This window comes from Puntigrus tetrazona, chromosome 10, assembly GCF_018831695.1.
Source record: "Puntigrus tetrazona isolate hp1 chromosome 10, ASM1883169v1, whole genome shotgun sequence".
Classification (NCBI taxonomy): domain Eukaryota; kingdom Metazoa; phylum Chordata; class Actinopteri; order Cypriniformes; family Cyprinidae; genus Puntigrus; species Puntigrus tetrazona.
Genome location: NC_056708.1, coordinates 9,303,611 through 9,328,608, shown reverse-complemented (window position 1 = coordinate 9,328,608; position 24,998 = coordinate 9,303,611). Strand labels below are relative to the sequence as shown.

General features: G+C 37.5%; 2 protein-coding genes and 1 long non-coding RNA gene across 6 annotated transcripts in view; 1 reads left to right on the top strand and 2 right to left on the bottom strand.

Moving 5' to 3' along the window:
• mtus2a (microtubule associated tumor suppressor candidate 2a) overlaps positions 1-2,785 on the bottom strand; it is a 63,905-nt gene extending 61,120 nt beyond the window's left edge. For 2 of the 3 annotated variants that reach the window (XM_043251084.1, XM_043251086.1), the window contains exon 1: positions 1,711-1,814. The gene's annotated coding sequence lies outside the window, so the exon portion shown is untranslated. Of the gene's footprint in view, positions 1-1,710; positions 1,815-2,712 lie in introns of those variants that run through there. The other variant, XM_043251085.1, reaches the window with a different exon arrangement.
• Positions 2,786-4,728: 1,943 nt separating this feature from the next.
• slc7a1a (solute carrier family 7 member 1a) lies at positions 4,729-24,973 on the bottom strand. 2 transcript variants are annotated; one of them, XM_043250342.1, is made up of 12 exons: positions 24,784-24,973; positions 16,279-16,773; positions 15,280-15,438; positions 14,885-15,053; positions 14,183-14,316; positions 12,151-12,373; positions 9,375-9,514; positions 7,641-7,743; positions 7,351-7,556; positions 7,105-7,256; positions 6,215-6,323; positions 4,729-6,012 (listed from the first exon to the last, which is right to left on the bottom strand). In XM_043250342.1, the coding sequence occupies exons 2-12, from the start codon at positions 16,649-16,651 to the stop codon at positions 5,828-5,830; spliced, it is 1,953 nt and encodes a 650-aa protein (XP_043106277.1). In that variant the 5' UTR covers positions 16,652-16,773; positions 24,784-24,973; the 3' UTR covers positions 4,729-5,827. The 2 variants fall into 2 exon arrangements, with proteins under 2 accessions (XP_043106277.1, XP_043106278.1); XM_043250343.1 differs by lacking the exon at positions 9,375-9,514 and adding an exon at positions 8,934-9,070 and having other exon boundaries at positions 24,784-24,971.
• LOC122352752 lies at positions 18,381-20,641 on the top strand. Its single transcript, XR_006251924.1, has 3 exons — positions 18,381-18,699; positions 19,375-19,563; positions 20,392-20,641. It is a non-coding gene; the product is annotated as an uncharacterized LOC122352752 (long non-coding RNA).
• Positions 24,974-24,998: the final 25 nt, after the last annotated feature.

Sequence of the window (24,998 nt, the reverse complement as noted above, 5' to 3'; positions counted from 1 at the left end):
TTGATGGTAGACTTGCACATTCAGTACTAGTTTAGTGGCCAAAAAAACACCAAGGAAAATAACTGTAACGATAACGATGAAGAAATAGTTCTAAAAATTGCTCTCAATATTGAAGAATAAAAGTGTCTCCACCTCTATAACTATAACGATATCACGAAACAATATCTTTGGAATCACTTTAAGAATTTTTTTCCCAGCTGATGAACTATAAAAACAATAATAATGCTATCTTTATAGTTATGTTTATGGTTATCCTTCTTGGCATGGAGATAATAATGATACCTAAAATCTTAAAACTAATAGTAGTAAGAAAACCACGCACATTTATTTTTTATTGCTCTGTATCAGAGCCTTTCCCATGCATTTGTATTTTTGCTCAGATCGCATATTTGGAAAAATTATCACTAAAAAAAACTAAATTGGTCCAAAAATACAGAGAAATGTAGGGTTGATGAAGACATAGGCTAGTGCTAATTAGGCTAATGCAATTGAATTAAGGCAGCTGAGATATTCTCACACACACACTGCCGGTAAAAGCATATATATCTTTGACATATATATTTGATTACAAAAATTGTGCATTGACAAAGCTGTCAGTAGTCTGACTGAAAAATAAAATTATTTCACAGAAATAAAAGCTAGCACTCGTACTAAACAGTTAAGTCCAAAATAGCTAGATATTGGCATTCCCAGCAGGTTAATGTTGATGTCAGTATCTGACACCAATTTGTTAGATTTTGGTTACACAACAATTGAATTTTGGTCATCCAGCATCACAACTGTGAATGTAACATCTCATGACATTGTTTACCACCAGCTCTACGCCTAAATAATAAAACAGCTCATTTAATAACCAACATGTGAAGATGCAGGAAAACGAGCAGCTGGAGGACTGTTGAAATGGAACTAGCACTAGATAGCAGAAGGAAACACAAATAAATCGCTAATGCTTCAGACGCCGCTTCCTCTCAGTCTCAAGGACATCTATCATCTTACATTAAGAAATCAATCCCAAGCAAAACGGCAACACAACAGCGATATTTGAATCTAGCCTTCCTGGCTGACTCGGCGTGACAAAAGCAGAGCTCAAAGTCGCGTTTGGCCATGCTAAATAAATGAAAAACCCCAAACAGAAGACAGACCGATCCAGCCGAAAGATCACGAGCGTCTGAGGGAAACGGGCTGAGAGCTGCCAGATTAAGACAGGCCGAGGAAACAGAGAACGGGGGCACTTTACAAGACCTCTCTGCAGGAGACGAGGGATTTAGGACAGGTAAAGTGAGGGAAGTGCGATGTTCTCAGCAGGCTAGAACTACTCTAAATCCGTGATCCACATCTGGAGAGCAGAGAATAGAAGCGCTAACCGTGTTACCGGAGGATTTGTGCAGGTAGAGAGATGGAATCGGCGGCAGGAAAAAAAAAAAACGTTTTCCAGAGGTAAAAGACAGGTCACACTCACAAGCTTAATATGTCAATAATCACCGGTTTCCCGTTTCAACTGACAACTAGAAGAAGTCTCGCTTGGATTCTCGTCCATCCTATATTGACTGACAAGCGGATCACAATTCTGGTTGGGGGCAAAAGCCTTCATAATCCTTATCGGCAATTGAAATTACTCATACAAACACCTCATTATACTTCTCCACCCATTTCCCTCACATCAAACCTCCTTCACCAGATCAACACGTCTAGTAACCCCTTGAGACAGACCTAGGCTTTTATCAGATGTGCGTTTGGTGATGCTGCAACCTTGACGGGGTTCTTCACATGTTCATCACTCCACTCCTATTTTTGTCTCGACCCCGGTCTATCAACTACAAAAAAACGGATCAAAGGGGTTTTGGTGAGTAAAACTTCATTATGCAAAAACATTTATTCCTATAGGAGCGGTTGCCGGGATGCGCCGATCGTCAAGTTCATTTCCAGGCTAAGCAAGTCAGTTCTAAACTGTGCCGGAGGCTCTGCCTTATTCTGATACATCCCATAGAGACAGCAGCTCTCAAAGACCAGATCTAGACCATTTTAGAGCGATGTTTACATCTTCATCTCATTATATAAAAGCATATATGTGGCCCTGGAACACAAAATAAGTAGCAAGGGTATATTTGTAGCAATACATCATATCATTAGGATATTAAGATGTTCCATGGAGATATTTTGTACATTTCCTACCATAAATAAATCAAAACTTAATTTTTGATTAGTAAGATGCATAGCTAGGGACTTCATTTTGACAACTTTAAAGGTGATTTTCTCTCTCTCTCTATGATTTATTTATTTTTATTATTATTTTTTTCAGATTCTTTCAAATAGTTGGACAAATATTGTCATATCCTAATAAACCATACACCGATGGAAAGCCTTGAGTTTAGAGTTTTGAGGGAATGTTTTTTTTCTTCATATAACCACGAGGCAGTATAAACGTGCCTGTGCATTCAGGTTAAAATCACAACTAATGTGGAAAATTACAGCAGCATCGGTCTAGTCTAGTAGCTTATTTCAGAATAATGTTTAAAAACGTGTCTATAAATAACGCGACGTGCAAATGCATATTTAAAAGTTAATGTAAAAACCGTCAACGTTTCGGGGTTACCTGTCACCCCGTGACTTTTTATCAAGTTAATCTCCTTGAACAGCAAAGGCATTCTATTCGTATCAAAACGCCCGTGCATGCACACGTCTCTACATAACAAGTCACAAATAAACACTCACCTTCGAGAATCCCGGGTTCCGTCTGCCCTCATTCAGCCCGTTATTCGCCCGCTCTCTCCCACAGCAGACCCGCTGACTGAACGAGCTCGCTTCAGCGCGGTGCTTTGAGAGGAGCATCTCTCTTCTGCTCCTCTCTCTCTCTCTCTCTCTCTCGTTCGGGATGCTGTGGTTGCTGTGGTACCCGTTAACGCTGACACCTGCCGGCCACTGTCGTGAACTGCAATCACAGTAACGCTTGCGTAACACGCCGTCTCCGAGCGGCTATTGTCATGGCAACAAAGAAAGATAAACAATACGCCGTTCTGAAGCTACGTGTTTTCAAAGCATCGGATTACTTAAACTAAATGAACATATCGTTTTAAAAATAACAAATATTATAAAACGTAAAAATAAGAAACATAAATTCCAAAATGTATTTTATTTACAGCATCAAGTTGAAACAGTAGGTAGACAGTCATTTATTACGTTATGCATACCACATTTGAAATGGTCCAAAAATGAACACACAAAATGACAAAAACAAAATACTTTTTTTTCTTTTTCTTTTTTGTAATAGTACGGCCTACGCAATATTGGGTGAATCTTAGATCGTCTGGGTCTTTGATATTTTTACTACTTGCCTCATTCCAAATATGTTATTAAAATGTGTTATGCAACTATTTAAGCAGCTTAACATTTATAAAAAAAAAATGCATTATGTATGTATGTAATTTCATTTTAAATCGCATCTGCCAGGTTTGAAGAGTTCAAAACAACCGTGTGAAATGTATTCACGTTCAAACACAAACTACAATCACAAATAGGAAAACATTTTAATCTAAAATCTTTGTAACCAAAAAAACGTGAACAAGGCCTCTGCACATTACTGTTTTCAGCATTAAAAAACAGCATTATTTGTCATTTACAAATCACCTAATTCGTGGAATATCAACTGAGAAAGAGAAATATTGATTGATTGAGAAGCATCTAGTCTGCATGAAACATCAGTTTACTGCTGCAGCAGGTTAGTATATATGAAGAAGTTTAACTAGGTCATATATATACAATATATATATATATATATATATATATATATATATATATATATATATATATATATATATATATATATATATATATATATATATATATATATATGTATGTATATATATATATATATATATATATATATATATATATATATATATATATATATATATATATATATATATATATATATATATATATATATATATATGTATATATATATGTATATATATATTCTTGATATAAATTCATAATGTACGTTCTAGACTAAATGCTCCTGAGGTCAGATTGGATGATGGAGCCTTAAAACAAAGTTTAAAACATCTGATTGATTATTACATTATAACATGCTCCTGAAAAAATATTCTGAGAAACATGAAAACATTTATATTCAAATCTAAGCATTTGTGATGCCCATTATGCAAAAACGCTAAGTTTTTAACATTTAAAATGACCAAGATTATACTCACCAGCTTTCTCTCCTCTATACTAGCTATACTATCATCAATTTATGACAGCGCTAACTAAAAGGCCATTGTCAAAAGAATAAAAAAAAGAGAAATATTGGACTAATAATAACCAACCGACTAATTTAAGCAGAGAGCTAATGTGGCATAAGTGACTGCTCAAAATAATAGCGTAAAGAAATTTACACTAATGGAGAAGTTTAGATTAAGAATGAAATCGAAAGTCTTTATGCTAAACAAGGATGCATTTATTTAATCAAAATACGGTAAAAACAGTATCATTGTGAAATATTAATACAATTTAAAATAACTGTGGTATTAATATATTTTAAAATGTAATATCCAGTCTTCAGCGTCACATGATCTTTCAGAAACCATTGTTAATGTGAAGATTGGCAGAAACGTTTATTATCATCATTTTTGTTAACACAAAAACTGTTAAAACAGCTGCTTTCTACGCTGTTAATAATAATAACCATTATTAATAATTAAGCACCAAATATTAGAATGATTTCTAAAAGATCACGTGACACTGAAGACTAGCAGCTGATGAGAATTCAGCTTTACCACGAATTACTTACAGAAAAAAATATTCAAATGGAAACAGTTATTTTACATTGTAATAATATTAAGTGTTTTTGCTGTATTAAATAATGCAGCTTCGGTGAGAATAAGGAACGTTTTTTTTTATTCTACTTATGTTATTCTAATCTTTGGTACCTAGAAACGATCTCCAAACTAATTTCGACTATTTTGACTGACATAAACACGAAGGTGTATCGCAACGGTTCGCGCCCACACACCTTCAATGACCCAAACGTACCCCCATTTATCAACTTCTCTGAAAATATGCTAAAAAAAAGCCTACTTATGCGACATCAAGCGAGGCAGACTCCATCTGCGTAGACGACACAGCAGCCAGCACTGTGACAGGAAAAAAAAGCAACTAACCCCGATCCGTGCCCAACCACGCCACCAGGTGGCAGTACTATCTGTAGGTCTGATCCAGGTGGACCAGCAAAAACCTACAAATTCTGGATCCGGGCAGTTCAAACCAGCCAGAAAAGGTTTCTAAATGAGACCTCAGACGCTGCAAGTTCAGCAGAAAAGCCAAGCGTGATTTGATTACTTCCTTTGCAAAAGGCATGTTCAGATAAGTACAGTAAAACCCTAAACACTGACATCCAATATTTCGATCAAGCGACTCTGAATTAGTTTCGATTGCGATAGCAAAGACAAAAAGGCACAAGTTCTATTAGATCATTCAACAAAAGCAGCCGTCAACGTGAAATACTGCAGCTCACAGATGCCTACATAGTTATTTTATTATCATTATTATTATTATTAGTATTATTCTACAACCGCTCAGTAAAAGGTCCTGTGCCTGTTTTGGTGTCTTCGAGATTTCTGAAGTAGGAAACGAAACCCTCGAGTTGAATGCTCAAACACTTCCACCCATGTAGTGCGCGCTTAAAGCCCTTAAGCTTGTTGACAAGGAAGCGACATCGGTAAATGAGTCATAGAGCTCCGAGCATCTGATTGGATTCCAACGGCCTGTGCTCCCCACAATCTCCCGGCGGTGTGCTTTCATGTAAAGTTAAATAACGTAACACTGTTTCATATTAGAGATCTCCGTCCTCATCAACCCGTGATCCGTTGCAGAGGAAAGCCTCCTTTTCCGGGGTCACGCTGTCCCTGTTTAGGCTGCAGGCGGGTTTGTACACACTCAGCTCCTCGTCCATACTGGAATGGGCCAGTGTGGCTTCAGTACTGTGCCAGATTCCATAGCCAAAGTAGATTATGAGTCCTGGAGAGAACAGAGGGATAATAGAACAAATTATTGACCGCATACGTGCCAAGTGCTTTACGAGAGCCCCACCAGAGGACGTTTGTAATTGTCAAATGAGTGAAAGCCTTTATTTGATCTTTACAAGCAGCGAAACTTGTTTACAAGTGGCCGGACTATATATACATAAGGTTTTCTGACTCGTGCGGGGGGTGTGCTGTACCTATAGACATCCAGATGGCGAATCGGACCCAGGTACCCCTGTCCAGCTGCATCATCAGATACACGTTGACGAACATGCTGACCACCGGGATGAATGGAAGTAGGGGAACCTGTTGGAAGACCATAAAATGACTATCATTAAAAAAAAAAAAAAATGACAGAAATGTATATTTACACATTAGCCGGTGAGCATCTAGATTAAAGAAACATTTATTTCTGTTTGCTACTTTTGCATTATTCCTATACTATTATAATAATTATTCAATATTTGTAAAAAAAAAAAAACCCATTCATTTTCGTTTTAACAATTAGTTTAAAGTTAAGTGATTTTGCGCTGTAGCCTTTTTCTTATTTCGATTTAGCTTTAATTTATTATTTCAGTTTTGGTTTTAGTAATTGAAGTATTACAACTTCAACATATTTAATTAGCTGCATAAGTATTTGTAATTTTTTGGTTTTGAATTTAACATTTACATTTCATTTTATTTTATTTCAGTTACCCAAACTAGTTGGTTTCATGTGGCATTGAGAAACCTTTTACAAGGAATTTAAAAGAATTTCAAATTTATTTATCAAAAAAAAGTAATTTAAATGAGGTTAAAATGTTTAGAATTTAATCTATAGTAAAAACTATATTTTCAAATAAGTCTTTATTTATTTATTTTTTTAGATGTGGAAATTATTCAAATAAGCACTGTGTCACTTAACCACATAATACCAGAAAACATAGTATTTGTCTCCTTGTGTTTAAGAATTAATCATTACCTTTTATATGAATTGCATGAACCTAACACTATAAATAGTAAATCTAGTGTACCTCTAAAAAGAACTGATTGGGTGTGACCACATCCTGGTACTCCGTTACTGTGCTTCAGTATTATAAGGACTAACCTTAAAAGAGAGCTTGGTTTTACTCTCAGGTTGTCTCCAGATGATAAACGTGACAATGACACACACGCTGAACAGGACACTGAGAATGACAATATTCCACATTGCACTTCCGCCCAGGACCGCCATCAGACTGAAGCTGAAGATCAGCAGACCTGGAAAAAAGGAAAACAGTTTAGACCAACAGCTCAATAAAGTGCTAAAGCACCAAAATAAAGCACTTCTTATTAATATTGCATCGTTTCGTACCAAGCAGACTCGCGCAGACATTAACGGTGAAGCCTGAAAGGTTGGAGGGTTCGGTGATGTCGGGGAAAAGCAGCGCTCTGAAGCTGAAACGCTCTTCAATGCCAGGAAGAATCCCCATGCTGGGCGTACTTATGGTCTCGCTCATTTCAATCTCTTCCTGTGTGTTGGCTATGTGATATGTTTGAGAAAACTGCTCTGGCTGGTACCTGTGGATTACAATGTCACATTTTTACAATGAACACAGACGATACAAATATTTAAATGCATTAAATTCACATGCATCTGCCAACCTGAGTACTAGAACACAGGCAGCGACCAGAGTGTAGGCCAAAAGGGTTCCTATAGACATCAGATCAACCAGGTCCTTCAGGTCAAACAGGAAAGCCATGACAGCTGCATAGGAATGGGAAAGATTGTTTTATGCTCATCTGTTTGGAATATTTATAACAAGGATTCAAAGCTATATATTTTATGTGGAGAACATGCATGTGTTGTAATACTATTTAGGCCAACATAGGTAAAGAAAATATTGACATAAAGTTCATAAACATTATATTACGTTAAATAGTCCTAGGAAATCTATTTGTGTCTTGTTTGTCAGTGAACAGTGAACTTTAAAAGGAATATATAAAAACACTTGCAATCAAAAGATATTTATAAACATGTTTAAAAGGTCATATGAACATTCGTAAAATTGAAAAAGTGCACTTTCCACAAATAGTGGTTTTTTTTTTAAATACCATATTTAACCTAAGGAGACATAAAGGTGGTTTAGGGATATTTTATCAATAAAAAAAAAATATAAGAATGATTAATTTTGTTTTAGGTATTCCTAAAAACCCTCAATGTCAATTTTATTCTTCTTTTTCATAGAACAGGAAAAAAAAATAATATCACCACACAGAGACTGCATAAAGGAATCCAAGCGACCTGTATGTATTCCCTGTGGATTTACCTATTATGTTGGTTTTTGATATGATTTTGTCAGAAACAATAATAAAATCTCTGTTGTTAAAGTTCTAATTAGTGGACTTTACTAATATAGGTTCACGTATAGGTTTTTCATGTAGGTTAATAATGGGCAAAAAGGGCACAAATGCCAGGCAGATATCATATAACATTATCAAATATAAAATTTCGAAAAAAAAAAAAAAAAAAATGGAAAATAGTATTTAGTTTGGCCTAAAAGTGTCCTTTATTCATACCCTTTTCAAGGAAAGTGCTAAAAGCATAAGCAATTAAACTCGTGAAACGGAAATACACAAAACTATTCATAATGTCAACAGATGGCAAAACTGACGTCATGGTATCACATGTCATGTTTGCACAATAAAACAAATAATTCCAACACAGCAAAGTCAGTTTTACAAGTTTCTATTTCTAGAAACTACTGGAATCATTTTGAAAAGAAGGAAAACAAAAGTCCTTTAGCGCTACCGATTACATGTAACTGCTGTGTGTTTCATAAACACTGAGTTTCCAAACTCCTCCCTATAGATATGTACAGGCTGATGTTTCTAACAGCAACAAAAGCAGCCCACTGGAGCTGAACCCTCCAATCCCACAACGCCCTCTGCTCTTACCAGCAATGACCCCGGAGGCAAGAGTGGACACGACGGGCGTCTTCTTCTCACTCACTCGCGCCAGAAACGAGAAGAGCAGACCGTCCCGGGCCATGGCAAAGATTATACGTGGGAGGGGGAACAAGGACCCCAAGAGACTGATCATGGGATGATCAAAAAAAAAACAGGAAGAGAGCAGAAAAGAAACACATAAGCCAAATGGGCAGCTGCCAGAGGTGGTGTCAAAGGCAGAAAGGGGATAAATCCAGTTTATTTACGAAGAAAACCGTTAAACGAATCCCATCGTAGCTGTCAGGCCGTGCCGCCCAGCCCATTCCAGCTAAAGGTTCCGTTCAGCGAAAACGTTTTTTTTTTCCATGCAACATGCTCCGCGTGGACGGATGCGAGATACTGCGAACGCAACGCGGCGTCAGTAGATTAGTAGCATTAAAATTCGCTCACCTGCGACGAAGCCTGCTGTTATTGTGGCGTGCACGGGAGTTTTTGTTCTCTCGTTGATCCCAGTCATGAATTTGAAGAGCAGGCCATCGTCAGCCATGGCCCAGATGACACGGGGCATGGGGAACATGGCGCCAAGCAGGCTGCCGCGAGAGATGGACAAAACAAACCATGCCATGCAAAAAAGAGACACAGACATAGTGCATTCATACACTGCTGTGGTGTTATTATAGCAGAGAAACATGCCACAAACGGGCCACCGCCCCCACCAATCAGAAATGGTATTAGACCGTCCAGAAAAATTAATTGCAAGAGCTAAAAGGGTCAGTCTCTTGGCATGAATTTAGTCAAAGGGTGATTTTAAAGGTGAAGCATGTGATTTCCAAAGTACAGTACTTGTAGTAATTGCAAAAATAATGATTGATTCCAAATGCATCTACCACCGCTTCCGCCTTACATGATCACGTAAATGAACAGGGAAATGTTTTGAAAGCGCCACATAGCCACAGCGTTTGCTCTTCAGGGAAATCAGCCTACAAATACTTCTAGGTCTAATTTAATAGGTTGGTGTTACGCAACGTCTGGGATTTAGGTGCACGGGGCTTTATCGGTTCACATAGTGTCAGGCACATTCATAGCAAAACTGATAAAAACAGTTATAACGATAACTATACTAGCGTACAAACCAAAGGACAGTAAAATTCTGCATTATAAGAGTGCGCTACACTTTAGATGTATTTCGGTTTAAAAACTAGAGCGCTTGATTGGCTTGATTGATAGTTGAGTGGATTCTGATTGGCTGGAAAAAATAAACAAATGAAAAAAACATTTGATGATTTAGTGATTCCTACGATATTGTTGTTAACCTATTTGTGGTATGGCCTTACCTTTTCTCAAAAGTACAAAGATTTTTTTAAATAAATACATATGATATGTTTACTATAGAAACTACTTTTCACAACTAAAATGTAATTTAATTAATTAATAAAAAAAAGCTAAAATATATTTAGTAGCATGTAAACCAGATATTAATGTGCATTTCGCATTTTTAACATATATTTTATGGCTATCAATTACAATTACAATTAAATTGGATCCAAAATAAAAGTTTGTGTTTACATTATATATGTGTGTATTGTATATTTATTATGTATATATAAATACACACATACAGCATATATTTTGAAAATATTTACCTGTATTTACATACATATGCATATATATTTATATTCATAGAATTTATATTACATATTTATTATATAAGCATAACATATTTTTCTTGAATATATACACTCCAACAATGTATGTGTGTATTTATATGTACATAATAAAAAAACACAGTACACGCACATTATGTAAACAAAAACTTTTATTTTAAAATCGATTAAATGTAGCACTTTTCCGAAATATATAATTTATGTCAGATAAATTCTATTCATAATAGTAAGAAAAAAAATGTTGTTCAAACAATCTGTTTGTGTCTAAATCGCCGACAGTTCTTAACAATAATAGGCTGCAAAGCAGACCAGACTTCATGCCGATAATCAATAGCAGGTAGATTTGAATTTATAAAGTTACACACTTCACTTTCGAATGGATTCCAAAACAGTATTTAATACTGAAAATACTGCACTGACTGGAAACCAATAAAAAAAATCTACTTCAGCTACAAGAATCTGCTTCATCTACAGCTACCGACGTTATCATTAGTGACTCAGAAGTGAGGCGGGTTGTTAGAAGGATAAGAGGTTTAGAGCTTGGACAGATCATGCAGAAGACACTTGCACTTGATAGATTACACACAATTCATACTTCACAGTACATGAACATTTCTGAGCAACAACATCTGGTGTGTATGCATGTAGGTCAGTACTATGAGACTAATTACTGCCTGGCTTTTGGATAGAAAAAAAAAAAAGTGGCATAGAGCCTTACTCCCACTCATGGCCTGAACTGAGTGTTGCATAACTGAGAAACAGGATTCATAAAGTTTCCCTTCATATTTTTAGCAAGGGGCTCATATGAGCTGCCTCAGATAAATATACACACATACACTATCACGCAATCCGGTCCCAGATTGCACTCTCTCAACCTCCCTAGGGTCGTCCGAGTTCGCTTAGTAAAATTTAATGGCTGGGTTGGTCAACTTCCTAAAGGTTCGCGCTATCAAAATGACTGAGGTCTTTTAAAGGGATAGTTCGTGCAAAAAAGAAAATCTGATGTTTATCTGCTTACCCCGAGACCATCCGAGATGTAAGTGACTTTGTTTCTTCATTAGACACGAAACGATTGGTCTGTGCAAAATACTTAACAGTATTTATAGAATTTTTTTACCTCTTATACTCCACAATCTCAGACTTCCCTCAGCTCATTCACAACATCCGGCGAGTGACGCTGGCAAATAGATATCTATGCGCAGATTTCTCATTAGTGACTGTTTCTATGGGCCACGATCACAGGCTGCTATTGACTTCGATTAGGTGACTGACATACTGCAACGGTTGAAAATCTTCACTTGTGTTCTGCTGAGGAAACAAAGTCACCTACATCTTGGATGCCCTGGGGGTAAGCAGATAAACATCCCATTTTCATTTTTGAGCGAACTGTCCCTTTCAACCGCGACCAGGCTTGCGAGTAATTACATCCATTCATTTCGAGGAACATGGGTAATTATTCATTACAAGTACATTTTTGCGCTCTACCATGCACGGTCGATTTACTCTAGACTGGGCTGTAGTATGCGTTTGAACAGTCTCTGACTGGACGGATCAGTGCTTACCTGGTGGACAGGGCGCAAAGGGACCCTACCGCCACAGCGTACGTGGCTCCTTCCCAGCCGACATACTTAAAGGCCACAGGAAGTGGGCTGTTCTTGTCCAGCATGTAATACGGCATCATCATGGTGAGGGCGGCCGACACACCAAAGTACGCTACAAAACAGATAAGGAGGGAGGAGACGATGCCGATGGGAATGGCTCTCTGGGGGTTCTTCACCTCCTCACCTGTGATGTGGAACAAGATAATGGGTTTTCATTGAACAGAAATGGCAAAAGGTTGCAGGCTGGATTCAAACGTGCATCATCCATGTAAGCAACTAAGCTCAACATGTCAACACAACTGTTGTGTCATAGCATAAACAACCTCGGCAAACCAAAGGAGGCCACAAACATACCTACGCGCAGACTATCAAATGACACAAGTTCTTAGACATTTTTCCCTCCTGGAGAACATTAATGTAACAAGATGCCAGTTTATTTTCAGCTCTTTACATTATTGATATGTGGGTATTTAATTTTGTCCCATCCTATCCCATGACACGATCATTATTGTGTGAAACAGAAAACCGTTTGTTGGCTGTCCTTTAATTAGTGTCTCTAAGTAAACTATGGACGTTTCCAAGTAAGAAGAAAATACATATAAAAAATATACAATAAAATAATAAAAAAGTAATTGTAAGATAGGATAGATATATAGATCTAAAATAACAGAGAATACATCAAATTAATTGCAAGAAATAGAATTGCAATTACAAGGAAAATATTCATAGTTATATTTTTTCATCAGCATATTATTATTAAACAGGTTTCCATAAAATACTGCATGAAATTCAAATGTTTGTTTCAGTTGAAGGTTTGTAAGTAAATAGCTTTGGCTAAACAGCTTTGGTGTCTTAATTGTAAATGTGGTTCATAAGGAAAAAAAAGTATAACTGTTTAATTGTTTATGAGATATTAAAGTTCCTTTAGCGAGAATGCATTAAGCCGATAGTAAAATTGATAAGTACAAATATTTATATCATTACTAAAATTTCAAAAATGCTGTTCTTCTGAATTATTTAATTTAAAAAAAAAAAAACTGAAAAAGAGTTTCCACAAAAATATAAAAATAACTTTTTAATTTGTTCAATGCTCAACTTGTTTAAAACGTAACAGGGATGATAATAAGACGTTTCTTTATCATCAAATCAGCATATCGGAATGATATCCGAAGAATAATGTAACATGAAAGACTGAAATGATGCAGAAAATGTAGCTGTGCCATCACAGCAATAAATTACACTGAATTACATTTATCAATGCAGCTTTGGTGAGACTTTAAAAAAGACCCCAATCGTTTGAACAGCAGTACATTTAATCCTCCCATTAAATCAGTTAAAGGCACACTGCATGTGAAATCCGTCATTTTAAAATGCCCCAGAGTAATAAAATGACTCAGCTACTGCACTCGAGTAGTGCGAGCATGTTCGCTTTTGGCAAAAGTTCCTGTGGTTTGACCTTGTGCAGAACACTACATAAAACAGAAGAGTAGTGTGTTCATGCCAGCAGTGTCAGAACGAGAACAGGAACATGGCTATGTTACCATTCCTGACCAGCATGGGGATGAGGAGGGGTTACTGAATGTGAAGCACAGCTACAGGGAGAGACGAGAGACGAGTCTAGACAAACCCTGAAACGCTTTAGCCAATCGAATGCAAGGGAATGTGGGGGAGTGAGCCGCCATAAAAGAGGGGGGCCAGAGGCAAACCATAAGCAGAGATCCACTGAGAATATCCATGCAATGCTATTATAAACATAAAGAAAACTCTAAATAACTTTGACCAAAGTGACTTGAATGCAAGCCAGATATGTAGGTAGAATAATAGCCTCACTGTTGTACCAATCAGACACGTTCAAAACAGGCTTCTTGCGCAATTTGCTCTCACTAACCTCATGTTTGTTAACATGCATCATATATTTGAGAATTTCAGGAGACAACTGGTACTTTGCATGTACATGCAAAGGCACATGTACATTTTAGGAGTCTTTAGTTACCTGTAGTTGCGATACAGTCGAACCCAACGAAGGCGTAAAAGCAGGTAGCGGCCCCTGATAAGACCCCCGTGAAGCCAAAAGGCATGAACCCACCTTCACCCAGAATCTCTTTCGTCGGCAGGGGCTGAGTGGCACTGCTCAGAGAGAGTAACGTAGACATTTTAAACATGCCAACATGCCAAACAATATAAACAAAATTTAAAATACGGAAACATACGGAAGCCTACTGAGGTCAATCATTATTATTATTTTCCTGTTTAAGTTTTGTGAGGAAACGGTGGAAAAGCTCATATATGACTTGTTTTCTAATGGAAACTTTTAAAGAAAAAGTCAATAAATACGGTACAAATCAAAAGCTTGCAGTCAGCAAGATTTCTTTTTTAAATAAATTATTACTTTTATAAAGCATTAAATTGATCAAAAGTGACAATAAAAATGTTTATAATATTAGAAATATCCCTATTTCAAATAAATGCAGTTTTTTTTTTACTTTTTTTTTTGTTTGAAGTAGCGCAACTGTTTTAAACATAACGTTCATATGGGATTGGAGTAATGATGCTGTACTTTCAGCTTTGTTTTGTCAGTGAGCATAAGAGACTGTTAAAAATCCTATTTACCCCAAACCTGTCACTAGCATGTCATTTAGTGGCATACTTGAAAACATATTCCAAGATAAATTTCCAAATGTCAAAGACGACTCACTTAATGGTGGAATTGGTTCCATTGAGAATCTCATCAGGGTCCAGGTGCCAGTTCTTCAGTGTACCTTTGACCAGTCCAGATACAACCATGAACAACAGCACAAGGATGTTGATGCAGGTGAACACTTTGTTGACCATGGCTGACTCCTTCACCCCGAAGGCCAGAAGGCCTATAGCAAACAAAACGTAGTTCAAAACACTACGGAACAAAGTCAACACAAACATCCACTAAATATTTACATTCAACAGCTTGCATTTTCAGAATGAATGTGTGAGTTTCACAATCACTGTTTTGAAAAAAATATATTTCAATTGATATACGTAACACTGTACGAAGCTCTAGAACTCCCAATTTTAACTGGTCAGTCATGGCTCCCTCTGTGACTAGTGTTTTACCTGTGAGAGTGAGGATGATGAATACGGAAAACATATCTGGGTACTCCGCCAGAATCCCCGGAGCATTCATAGACATGTACTGTCGACAAAAATGCTCAATTTGTTTTCCGATCAGCTCATCAAACGTGGCACTCCAAGCTCTGGCGACACTTGATGTACCTGAGGAGGTTTTACAGATTGAGAAACATTATACAAAAAAAAAAAAAAAAAAAAAAAAACACAATGAACTGTAAAACCCAACCTGGTCGCATTAAAAATATATACCGCTGTTTACTTTTTTTGCAACGCCAATTTTTACCTTACTGCATGTTTCGTTTTAAAAGAGAAAAGAGCTAAAACAAAGGTTCAATGCATGAACCCTGGCACATTTTTATCACGTTTATATATGTATGTATTGCAGTAGTTGAAATATAATATCCATGGACTGTCGCTAAAAATAAATGCTCTATCATGTTGGAAATATGCCCTACACCAAATCCAACCCTAAACCTACCCGATTTCACAGATTTGAACTGTTTTGTCGAACCGTAGTTACACGGGATTCAAACCAGAGCTCCTCGCCTCTGAAGTACATCTCTGTATTCCGCAAGCTACCGAATAAACCTACCATCTGTGAAAACCCATAGATATAAAGCTGGATATGTGTGATGCTAACGTTCAAAAGCGTCAGTTTCCAAATCTCACAGCATAACATGATATCCTCAAGTAATTGTATGAAAATTGGGCTTTGTTAATCAAAACTCTGTAAATTAGTGTGGAAAGGAATGTGTCAGAGTTTTACTGTGTTCATTTCTTTTGGAAACCGCAGTGATATGTACTTATTGGTACGTATTTCATGTCTCGTTAAAAAGCGCACCCAGGTACGTTTATGATATGAGATCAGGTATGTTTACTAGAAGAAAGCAAGTCATACAGGTTTAAAAAAACTTGAAGGTAAGTAAATGATAGCGTTTTCACTTTTGGGTCATCTATCCCGAGCGATTTTGTGTGTTGACTCACCTATAACGTATGAAAGTATAAGGTTCCAGCCGGTAATAAAGGCCCATAGTTCCCCTACAGTCACGTAGCTGTACAGGTACGCTGAGCCGGTTTTTGGCACTCTCGCCCCAAACTCTGCATAACAGAGGCCCGCGAGCACTGAGGCCAGGGCTGCGATGAGGAACGACAGCACGATGGCAGGTCCAGCATTTTCCCGGGCCACGGCGCCAGCGAGGACATACACCCCAGCTCCCAAGGTGCTGCCCACACCAAGAGCCACCAGGTCGAAGGTGTTCAGACATCGGGAGAGTCGCGATTCCTCCGAGTTGCAATCAACAACCTTCACTCTCAGCAGCTGTTTCCCGAAACGCAGAAGCTTTTTCAAAACCATCATTGATTTGATTTGACCACTGCTTCTTTTTGTGCTTCGTTTTTCAAAGTTTCTTGTCTCACAATGGTTGCGGTTCAGCCAGAAGGTTCACAATGTTCAGAATACTGTTCAGATGTGCTGTTTACCTTTAGGGGGGAAAAAATGTAATGATTAAGTTGAGAAAGTGGCAGAGGTAGTTAAATATATGATGTCAAATGATGACAACCATATCAGTATTTTCTATTGGTAAAATTTAACGTTTTAATGTTATTGATATACTGATATTATTTAAGTAAAACAAACCAATAAAGTAAAGCTAAATGATGATTAAATGTAGTTGAAGCTAAACCAAACAAATACAAATAAAATTAAATAAAATGAAAGCCCCTGGTTGAAAATATTGTTCACCTAACAAAGTATTGTGTACAATGTTCAAAATTTATTTTCGTTCCTTAAAAGAAAAGTCATGTGAATAAAGAGCGAGTAAAAAAAATGTTCTTAAGGAATCACACTACTTTACTACTACCTTGTATTTCTATAAATGACCAAAAATGCTAAGTACAGTAATCATAAGGTGGTTAATGTGGTTACCCCTTCAGAGTTTGACCAAAGTAACTGGGCATTTTCCTGATATTTTCCACCAGATTTAAGTGTTTAAACACTGCAAACAGTATGCCCTTTTTTTTAAAGTTTCAGAGCACATTTGTTGTCCTGTGATTTACAGGCATAAACACTTCCAGAGAACTGACCCATTTTCACTTAAACATTTCAAGCCAAACAATAAAAACAAACCCAGTACACATCTGACGACACTGCAGAAGAACAAGAGAGCGGTGTATTCTAAACCACAACCAAACCTCTTGAATGAAAAGCACATTGCGATTCACAAAGTCGTAGCGTCAAAATGTACAGTACTGTACGTGCAAATGGGCGGCAACTCACTAGTCAATAAGTTCATACAGCTGCGCTGTCTCAAGTTTACGTCTTGCACACTTTTCCCAAGTGTTGAGTAACATAGAGAGAAATCCATAAAATGTGACTGGTGGCAGAGCTGGAGAGGCCCACCGGGGGATAATCTATCACACTCGCGCAAACTGACATGTGTTACGTAACCAAGAGTGGAACTTAATGGCAAAAATACATGCAATTCCAAAAGAACAACTAGGATCTGTGCTTGCGAGCTCTGTTACGAACAGCCTGTTCTGAGAAGTGAATGTTAATGAATCTCTCTGTGTGTGAAGCAACCATCCCTCTACAAATGTGAAGCAGTAAATTTGATCGTTTTCTTACACGATAACAAGTTTGGGAGTAAATAGCCAGAAGCCGTCATGCTATTACATTTTGTTTCCAGCAGCATGAAAGAAGCCACTTTTTTCCAAGCTAATTTTGCCAATGTGTATTGACATAGCAGAAGAAATGTTTTTTGGTTTTTTTTTTATATTGTATTGTAACTCAATAACTCCTCTCTCATATCTAGCACTGGGATGCATGAATCACTGCAGTGAAATGGTTTAAGAACTGCTCTGTTCAAGGTGGTAGCTGGTTTAAGCTGGTTAACCAGCTGGTCGGTCAGCCTAAACCAGGAAAACAGACCTGCCTGTTCAAGCAGGGAGTTCAAACTAGAAAACCAATTATTTAAGCAATTTTAAGCAATATCTATTACTCTGAGAATAAAATAAAATAAAACAATCACATAAACACACTCATACATATAGTCAGCTAGATTTTCTTAGAAACACGTTGCGTAGCTAATCGCTTTTTCTTAAAATAGTAGCTTGAGTGTAATTTATCTACTTGTAATTATGTGTAGCTTGTATCCTGAGAGGCTCCGATTTCAAAGTATGTTCCTTAACACAGAGTATGAGTCTATAAATTAATCTACTGTGAATCATGACCTAGTTCTCTTTCTTCGGAGCTCGCATCTAAACAGCAAAGGGGACATAAGGAGTCACTTCCTGTCATGCCACACTTAAATGGAAAGTTCCACAGACGGAGAGGTGGTGACCTTTCTTTCTCTCTCAGGGTGCTTCAGGGGCTATCGGATGTCTTGGATCTCAGAAACGTGGGAGCAGGTTAGCAAAGTCACTTGAGCGGTACTGCGCCTTTTACTCTTGTCATTTAAATCAAGCAAGCGTGGCAGGACAGGGCCTGACAGGAACAAACCTGCTGCTGAAACAGCAAACACAAACTTCTAAACACCAGAAGTTCATTAAAATGAGATTAGCCCGAGTGTGTGGCCCGAGAAAGGACAACCAAGTTAGGTTCAGTCAAATGTGTCAGTTTTTTCTTAAACAAATGAACGATTATTTTCTGATCAAGCTTTAGCAACTGGTGAGCATGTGCTACAAGTGCTAAACGCATCCGATTGCAAACAAATGTATTAAAACTGTCAACATAAAAATATATTAATAAATATATGTGTGTTTTAATTGTACAACCAAACATTTGTTAATTAAAGATATATACATGATAATATATATATATATATATATATATATATATATATATATATATATATATATATATATATATATATATATATATATATTATATACTTAAAGTACTTAACTAACAATATTATGTTATTTTAAATATACCCTGTATAATGCATTTGCTCAATTAAGATCAAATTATTATATAATAATATTTTAATTATATATTATTATACAGTTTTATTTGGTCTGTGAAGATGGACACTCATTATTACCTTAAAAAAATGATTCCTATATTTGGGTTTCTGTCCTGAGATGAATCAGTGTAACCCAAGCACACGCTGTTCCTGAGGGTCTGCTGTCCAGTTGGACCTCATTCAGATATCCCAGCATTCCCTGAGTGAGCTGGTCTAAACTGCTCTACTGGTGTGACCTCAGACATGTTGAAAGATCTGCCTCTATGCCATGCTGCAGGAATGCTGAAAGACCGCAAATGCTTTAAAGGTACTTTGGAAGAGATTTATATGATTTCAAGATGTCTCGCATAAAGACCAACACCACAACTGTAAACAATTTACGTTACATATACTTCATTACATCATGAAACTGAAGTGTTTTACTCACAAACATCTCATAATAAGATCTACCTCAATGCCTTTTTTGAGAGAAAGAAGACATGGTGAAAACTGGGTTTAACTAAAATAACAGAAGCAATTAAAGGGTTTATTTAACCCCAATAAAGAAAATTCTAGCGATAATTACTCACCCTTATGTCGTTCCAAACCCGTAAGACCGTCTTTTATCTTTGGAACAAAACTTAAATATATTTTTGCTCGTTCTCATCCTCCATAGACAGCCATGATATAATCATGATCAATGCACGGAAACTTAGCAAGCACATTGGTAAAATAGTCCATGTGACTATTTAAAATTTTATGAAACAAAGAAAACAACATCATTTATTGAACATTTGTTCCCCCGAGTTATTGTCTTCTACCATTTTGGACAGTACCACAGAGTGTAATCTGCATTGTTTTAGTTCAGTAGAAAGAAAGCACGTGTTGAACGTAAACAACGCTAACTACATTGATTCTGTTCTGGGATACTCACCAAAATGGAAGAAGACGGTAACAAAATGTCACTCAGATTTCATCAGAAATATATTTAGAACAAGAACAAAGGTCTTACGGGTTTGGAATGACATGAGGGTGAGTAATAACATAACTTTCAATTAATTACATTAATGTCATTTTTGGGTGAAATAACTCTTAAATCAAATTCTTCATGCTACTGTACAAATTCTTAATCTTTTATTTCTTTTATTTTTTCCAGGAGAAAAAAATCCTGATGAGAGACACACGACCAAAACATAGTTTATAAATAAATACATTTAAAAAAAATTTGCAGTTAGTGTGCGGAATCCGTTTTTGTTTTTTTATGGATTTCAGGAGAAACATCTGAGACAAAATTCATAATTAAATATGACACAAATTGTGATGTTTTTTTATATTGAATAAAATTACAACTAAAAGACTTTCAAATCACATGAGCCAATATTATATTCACAACAGAACATAGAGAGCACAACAAATGTTTAAACTGAGAAATTAAACACTTTTATCTGCTATTTTCAGATTTGAAATAAATTCAATACAAAAGCCGGCAGCTCTGATTGTATGGGGGTGCATAAGTGCATACAGTATGCGCAGCTTGCATGTTTAAAAAAAAAACACTATTAATGCTGAAAGGTATTTTAAGTTTTTAAAGCAACATATGCTCCCCTCCGGATGATGTCTATTTCAGGGAAGCGTATTTCAGCAAAACAAACCATAACCACATATTCCAGCTATTACAAGAGCATGTCTTCATAGAAGAATTGTCCGGGTGCTGAACTGGCCTGCCTGCAGTGTAGATCTCTCACCTTTAGAGAATATTTGGTGCGTCATTAAACGAAAAATGCACCAAAGACGACCATGAATTCTTCAATAGCTAGAAATATCAGGCATAAGTGGGACCAAAACTCCAGAAACTCATAAACTTGATGCCCAGACATCTTCAAAATGTTTTGACAAGAAGAGGAGATGCTACCACAACATGTTAAATATGCCCCCCGTACCAACCAAGCTGTCCATCAACATTATCATTTAAATATTCTTCCGTCTTGAAGGGCATCACGCACATGACAGTCATGTGTGTTTGCAGCTATCAGTCTGCAGGAAACAGAATGGAAAATCTCATCGAAATAAACCTGATAGTTTGACAGCAGGGTTAGGTAAGGTTAACGGCGCCTTCGATTGACATTCCAGCCCAGTCAGAACCGACGAGGTGATCATAGACACGCACATGCAATTTATCGGACTAAATTAAGCAGGTGGGTTGAGCAGGGGTGTGCTGCCTGGGAACCAATCAGTGGGTGACTTTCTGCTATGGCGTTCAACGTGCAGCGCACTGCTGTGAAATTCTGGCCTTGGGAGCCTTGCGCCTTTATAGTTCGCTTTTTAACCACATCATTGCCTCAATAACGTATCAATGCGTGAACAGAAAATATCAATACCGTATTATCTACAAGATCTTACGCTAGCGTCAATATGGGCTTGAGAAACGACGTCACAAATGTTTAGTGTATCATAACAACCACATGACCCTTCTAGAAACAGCTAGATAGGAAACAGTGTCAAGGGCACGGGGTCGATCCAGAAACACAAGACTCATGTTTTGTTGACGTGTTTTTGCCAACGTCTATCCAATCATACGCGCGTGTTTAGAATGGGCACAATGTACCTGGCACCAATCGACTACCCTTTTGCCTAGAAACTCGTGACTGTGATTTTACGTTGGAATGTATGCGACAAACATTCTTCAGTTTTGGTTTTCAGGCAGGAATGTCTAAAAGCTCATTTAGGATGCGTCTGCAGCCAGCCGACGGTCTGACAAAACTCCCTCTGTCTGACCTCTTTAAGAGAACCAAAACAAGTTCGGTTATGAACAAATCCACCAGCGTTTCGAAATACCTTAAATGGATCGAGTAATGCAACATTATAAGAAAACATGCTTTTTAAACAGCTGCATGTAGGCTTTATACCTGACCAGGAAGTACGTCTTAACGTCTTGCGCCTTAGTTGTTTACACTGGCAACACGAAGAAGCTTCCCTAAATGGTTTAAAACAATTAAATCAGTGTGTCTTTTTCCAGATAAAGACGCACGATAATTTCAAAAGGACAGAAGGGTAGCCAAGGCGGACAGAGTCTCAGCTTTCTGTCATTGGCAGCCAAGCCAGTGACACCGCATCGACCTTCCCACTAAAGATACATGCAAGATACTCTAAATCATAGATTGAGGAGGACAGACAGAAAATAATAATAATAATAATAATAATATATATATATATATATATATATATATATATATATTTTTTTTTGCAATTATTAATAAATGTTGAAAAGTTACATTGTTTCATCAAACAGCAAAGTTAGTCATTTGAAATTTTTAAAAATACTTAAATAGCTAAATCATTGCACCTTTAGAAGGAAATCAATGCATGAATTACTAATGAAAAATAAAAAAACTGTATGACGATACTAATTTTGACTGCCCTGGGCCTCCAAAATAGGAGGCCCGCTATTGCACAACACCCAAAACCAAGTTACTAAAACTGATATAGAGGAAGAGTGCTTGAATGTGTGCCAGCCTCTGTCAACACAAGCTGACATAAATCAAGAGGTTCCTCCTCTGCGATAATAACATCTGAACGCCTTATTGTAACGCTTTATGCAAAGCGCATTCATTTGAGCAATTGCAGTTTTATTTATTGCATTCGTGGTTCGGATTTTGAAACTGCAATTAACGTTCTTGCTATTTAGATACTGAAATTGCGTCCTTCGAGAATTTCAGATGAATGCCTTTTTCCGCAGATGTATCAGTCTAACATTAACACTGACACAAAGGTCGACAATCTAATGGTTAGTTTATAACCATTCCTTCTGCATTTGAACGCCTCTAATGGATGTAAAGTTACACACTTGCTGACAGACACTCTAATTGGCCGAAGGCGAGTTAATCACTCACATTCATTTTTAATTGCATGTCTGGGACTCAACCTGCAACCTTTATGACAACAGCCCAGGTTTTAAACCACTAGGCCAACACTGAGAGAGGAGTCGAGGCTTGCTTTTAGCATGTCATATGTGGGGTGTCAGGTAGCATGCTGCGTGTCGAGGACGCAGATAGATAGACGCAAGTGACCCAATTATGAGAAACGTGCAAAACAATCAGTTTACATAACACAGACCTGCAGGATGAAAAAAAAAGTCTTTCCAGGATTGCCATGATATTATACGGGTCAACAACACTTTGAGATTCATTGACAAACACACCCCCATGTGTAAATATTTTAGAGTAGTATCTCTATCTATAGCGTCAAAAAACAATAAACAAACAAAGTGTAAAAAGTCGTCAGAGATCAGCCGTGCCCTTGACTGTCACCTACATACTGCACATTTTACAGTTAAACAAAATCATAAAACAAAACGACCTACAAGCAGCTATCAGAGGATTTACCGAAACAGCGCGGAGCATTAAAAGACGTCTTTGTTGCAGAACGCATCTGGTCTGAGGAAGGGACATTTCACATACAGTGACTCAGCTGTAGTAAATAAGGACCCCCTACTGGCCCCGTTCTCCTAGTGGTGGCGCCTTTGAATTGTTTACATATAAATACAACTCATCCGATGACATGTGCAAGCGGGTGTTGGTGGAACAAGGTTTTCCATGATTACAATTTAAAAAAAAAAACATTTATAATATAATAACACACGTAATCATTTGAAATGAGATTTTTTTTCAGCACTGTAAAAAATATATACACCCCCCTCAGACCATTTCCCCCACAAAATTCGAAACTAATTAAAAAAATAAGTAAAAATGCAATTAATAAAATCAGACAAGCTAACGCTACTCTTATGGCTTGAGGTGACAGGGCTCTGACGTTTAGATCAGTTTACTCTTTACTAGAAGAAGAGACTCCAGCTTACTTATAAATAGAAAAAAGATTTATCTGCAGAGCATTTCAAATCGTTTCATTATTTGACCTGCGGCCTAATGCTGAGTGTAACAAAGATATTTTATAACGTGTTCTATTAAGTTCTTTTCACTTCTTCACATTTAAGGTCTATTTCGTTCGACTTGTTTTGTTTTTATTCGCAAACGCAGTCCACCGTTTCACCATTTCACGTGAAACGCTTACCTAACGCAATTTCTAGCGTAGGTTATTTTGTTTTTAATTTGTTTACTTTTTCCAAAAAAAAAAAAAAAAAAAAAAGGGGCAGAGGTGCGTGACGACGAAACAGCAACGGTCAAAATAATAACACCGCACGCGCTCGACGCGACGCGACGCGACCGAAGACGAAGTCGCGGGCGAGCGTCTCGCACCAAACCGCAGGCTCAAGCAGCGGCGGCGGTTTTCATAAACCTTAAAAATGTAAATGTCCGCAGCTACCCCTCTTTCCCCTGCAGCAGAGAGCGCGTTTCAAGGCGTGCGCCCCGTCCCACGTTTTCCTGCGCCGCCTGATAACGGAGCGAACCGAAGCACCAGAGCTGCCCTTTCGCGCCAGTCTCGCATTGATTGATTGGCAACGATAACTAAAGTATGAGTCCGTTAACCGAAGGACGTTTTGGAAAATAGACGGGAAAGCAACCGGGTTGACTGTAACAGATGTCGGTCTTACCTTGCAGCTGGACTCAGAGCAGAACAGACCGGACCCAGTGATACTTGTTGCGTTGCAAACTTCCCTCAGTTTGTGTGTGTCCTCCGGCTCAGGCGTCTGTGGTTATGTGGACCGAGTCTCCTGACAGGTGGTGTGAGAGTATGTGTGTGTGCGTGTGTGTGTGTGTATGTGTGTGTGGGGGGTCATTTGCGATGTGTAAGGTACTTGGATCAGGT

Coding starts and splice junctions, on each gene's coding strand:
- slc7a1a (XM_043250342.1), bottom strand. CDS start 16,651: ATGATGGTTTTGAAAAAGCTTCTGCGTTTCGGGAAACAGCTGCTGAGA. Junction 9,515..12,150: donor CTTTGCGCCCTGTCCACCAG/GTAAGCACTGAT, acceptor CTCTCGCGGCAG/CCTGCTTGGCGCCATGTTCC. Junction 6,324..7,104: donor AAACCAAGCTCTCTTTTAAG/GTTAGTCCTTAT, acceptor GTCTTCCAACAG/GTTCCCCTACTTCCATTCAT.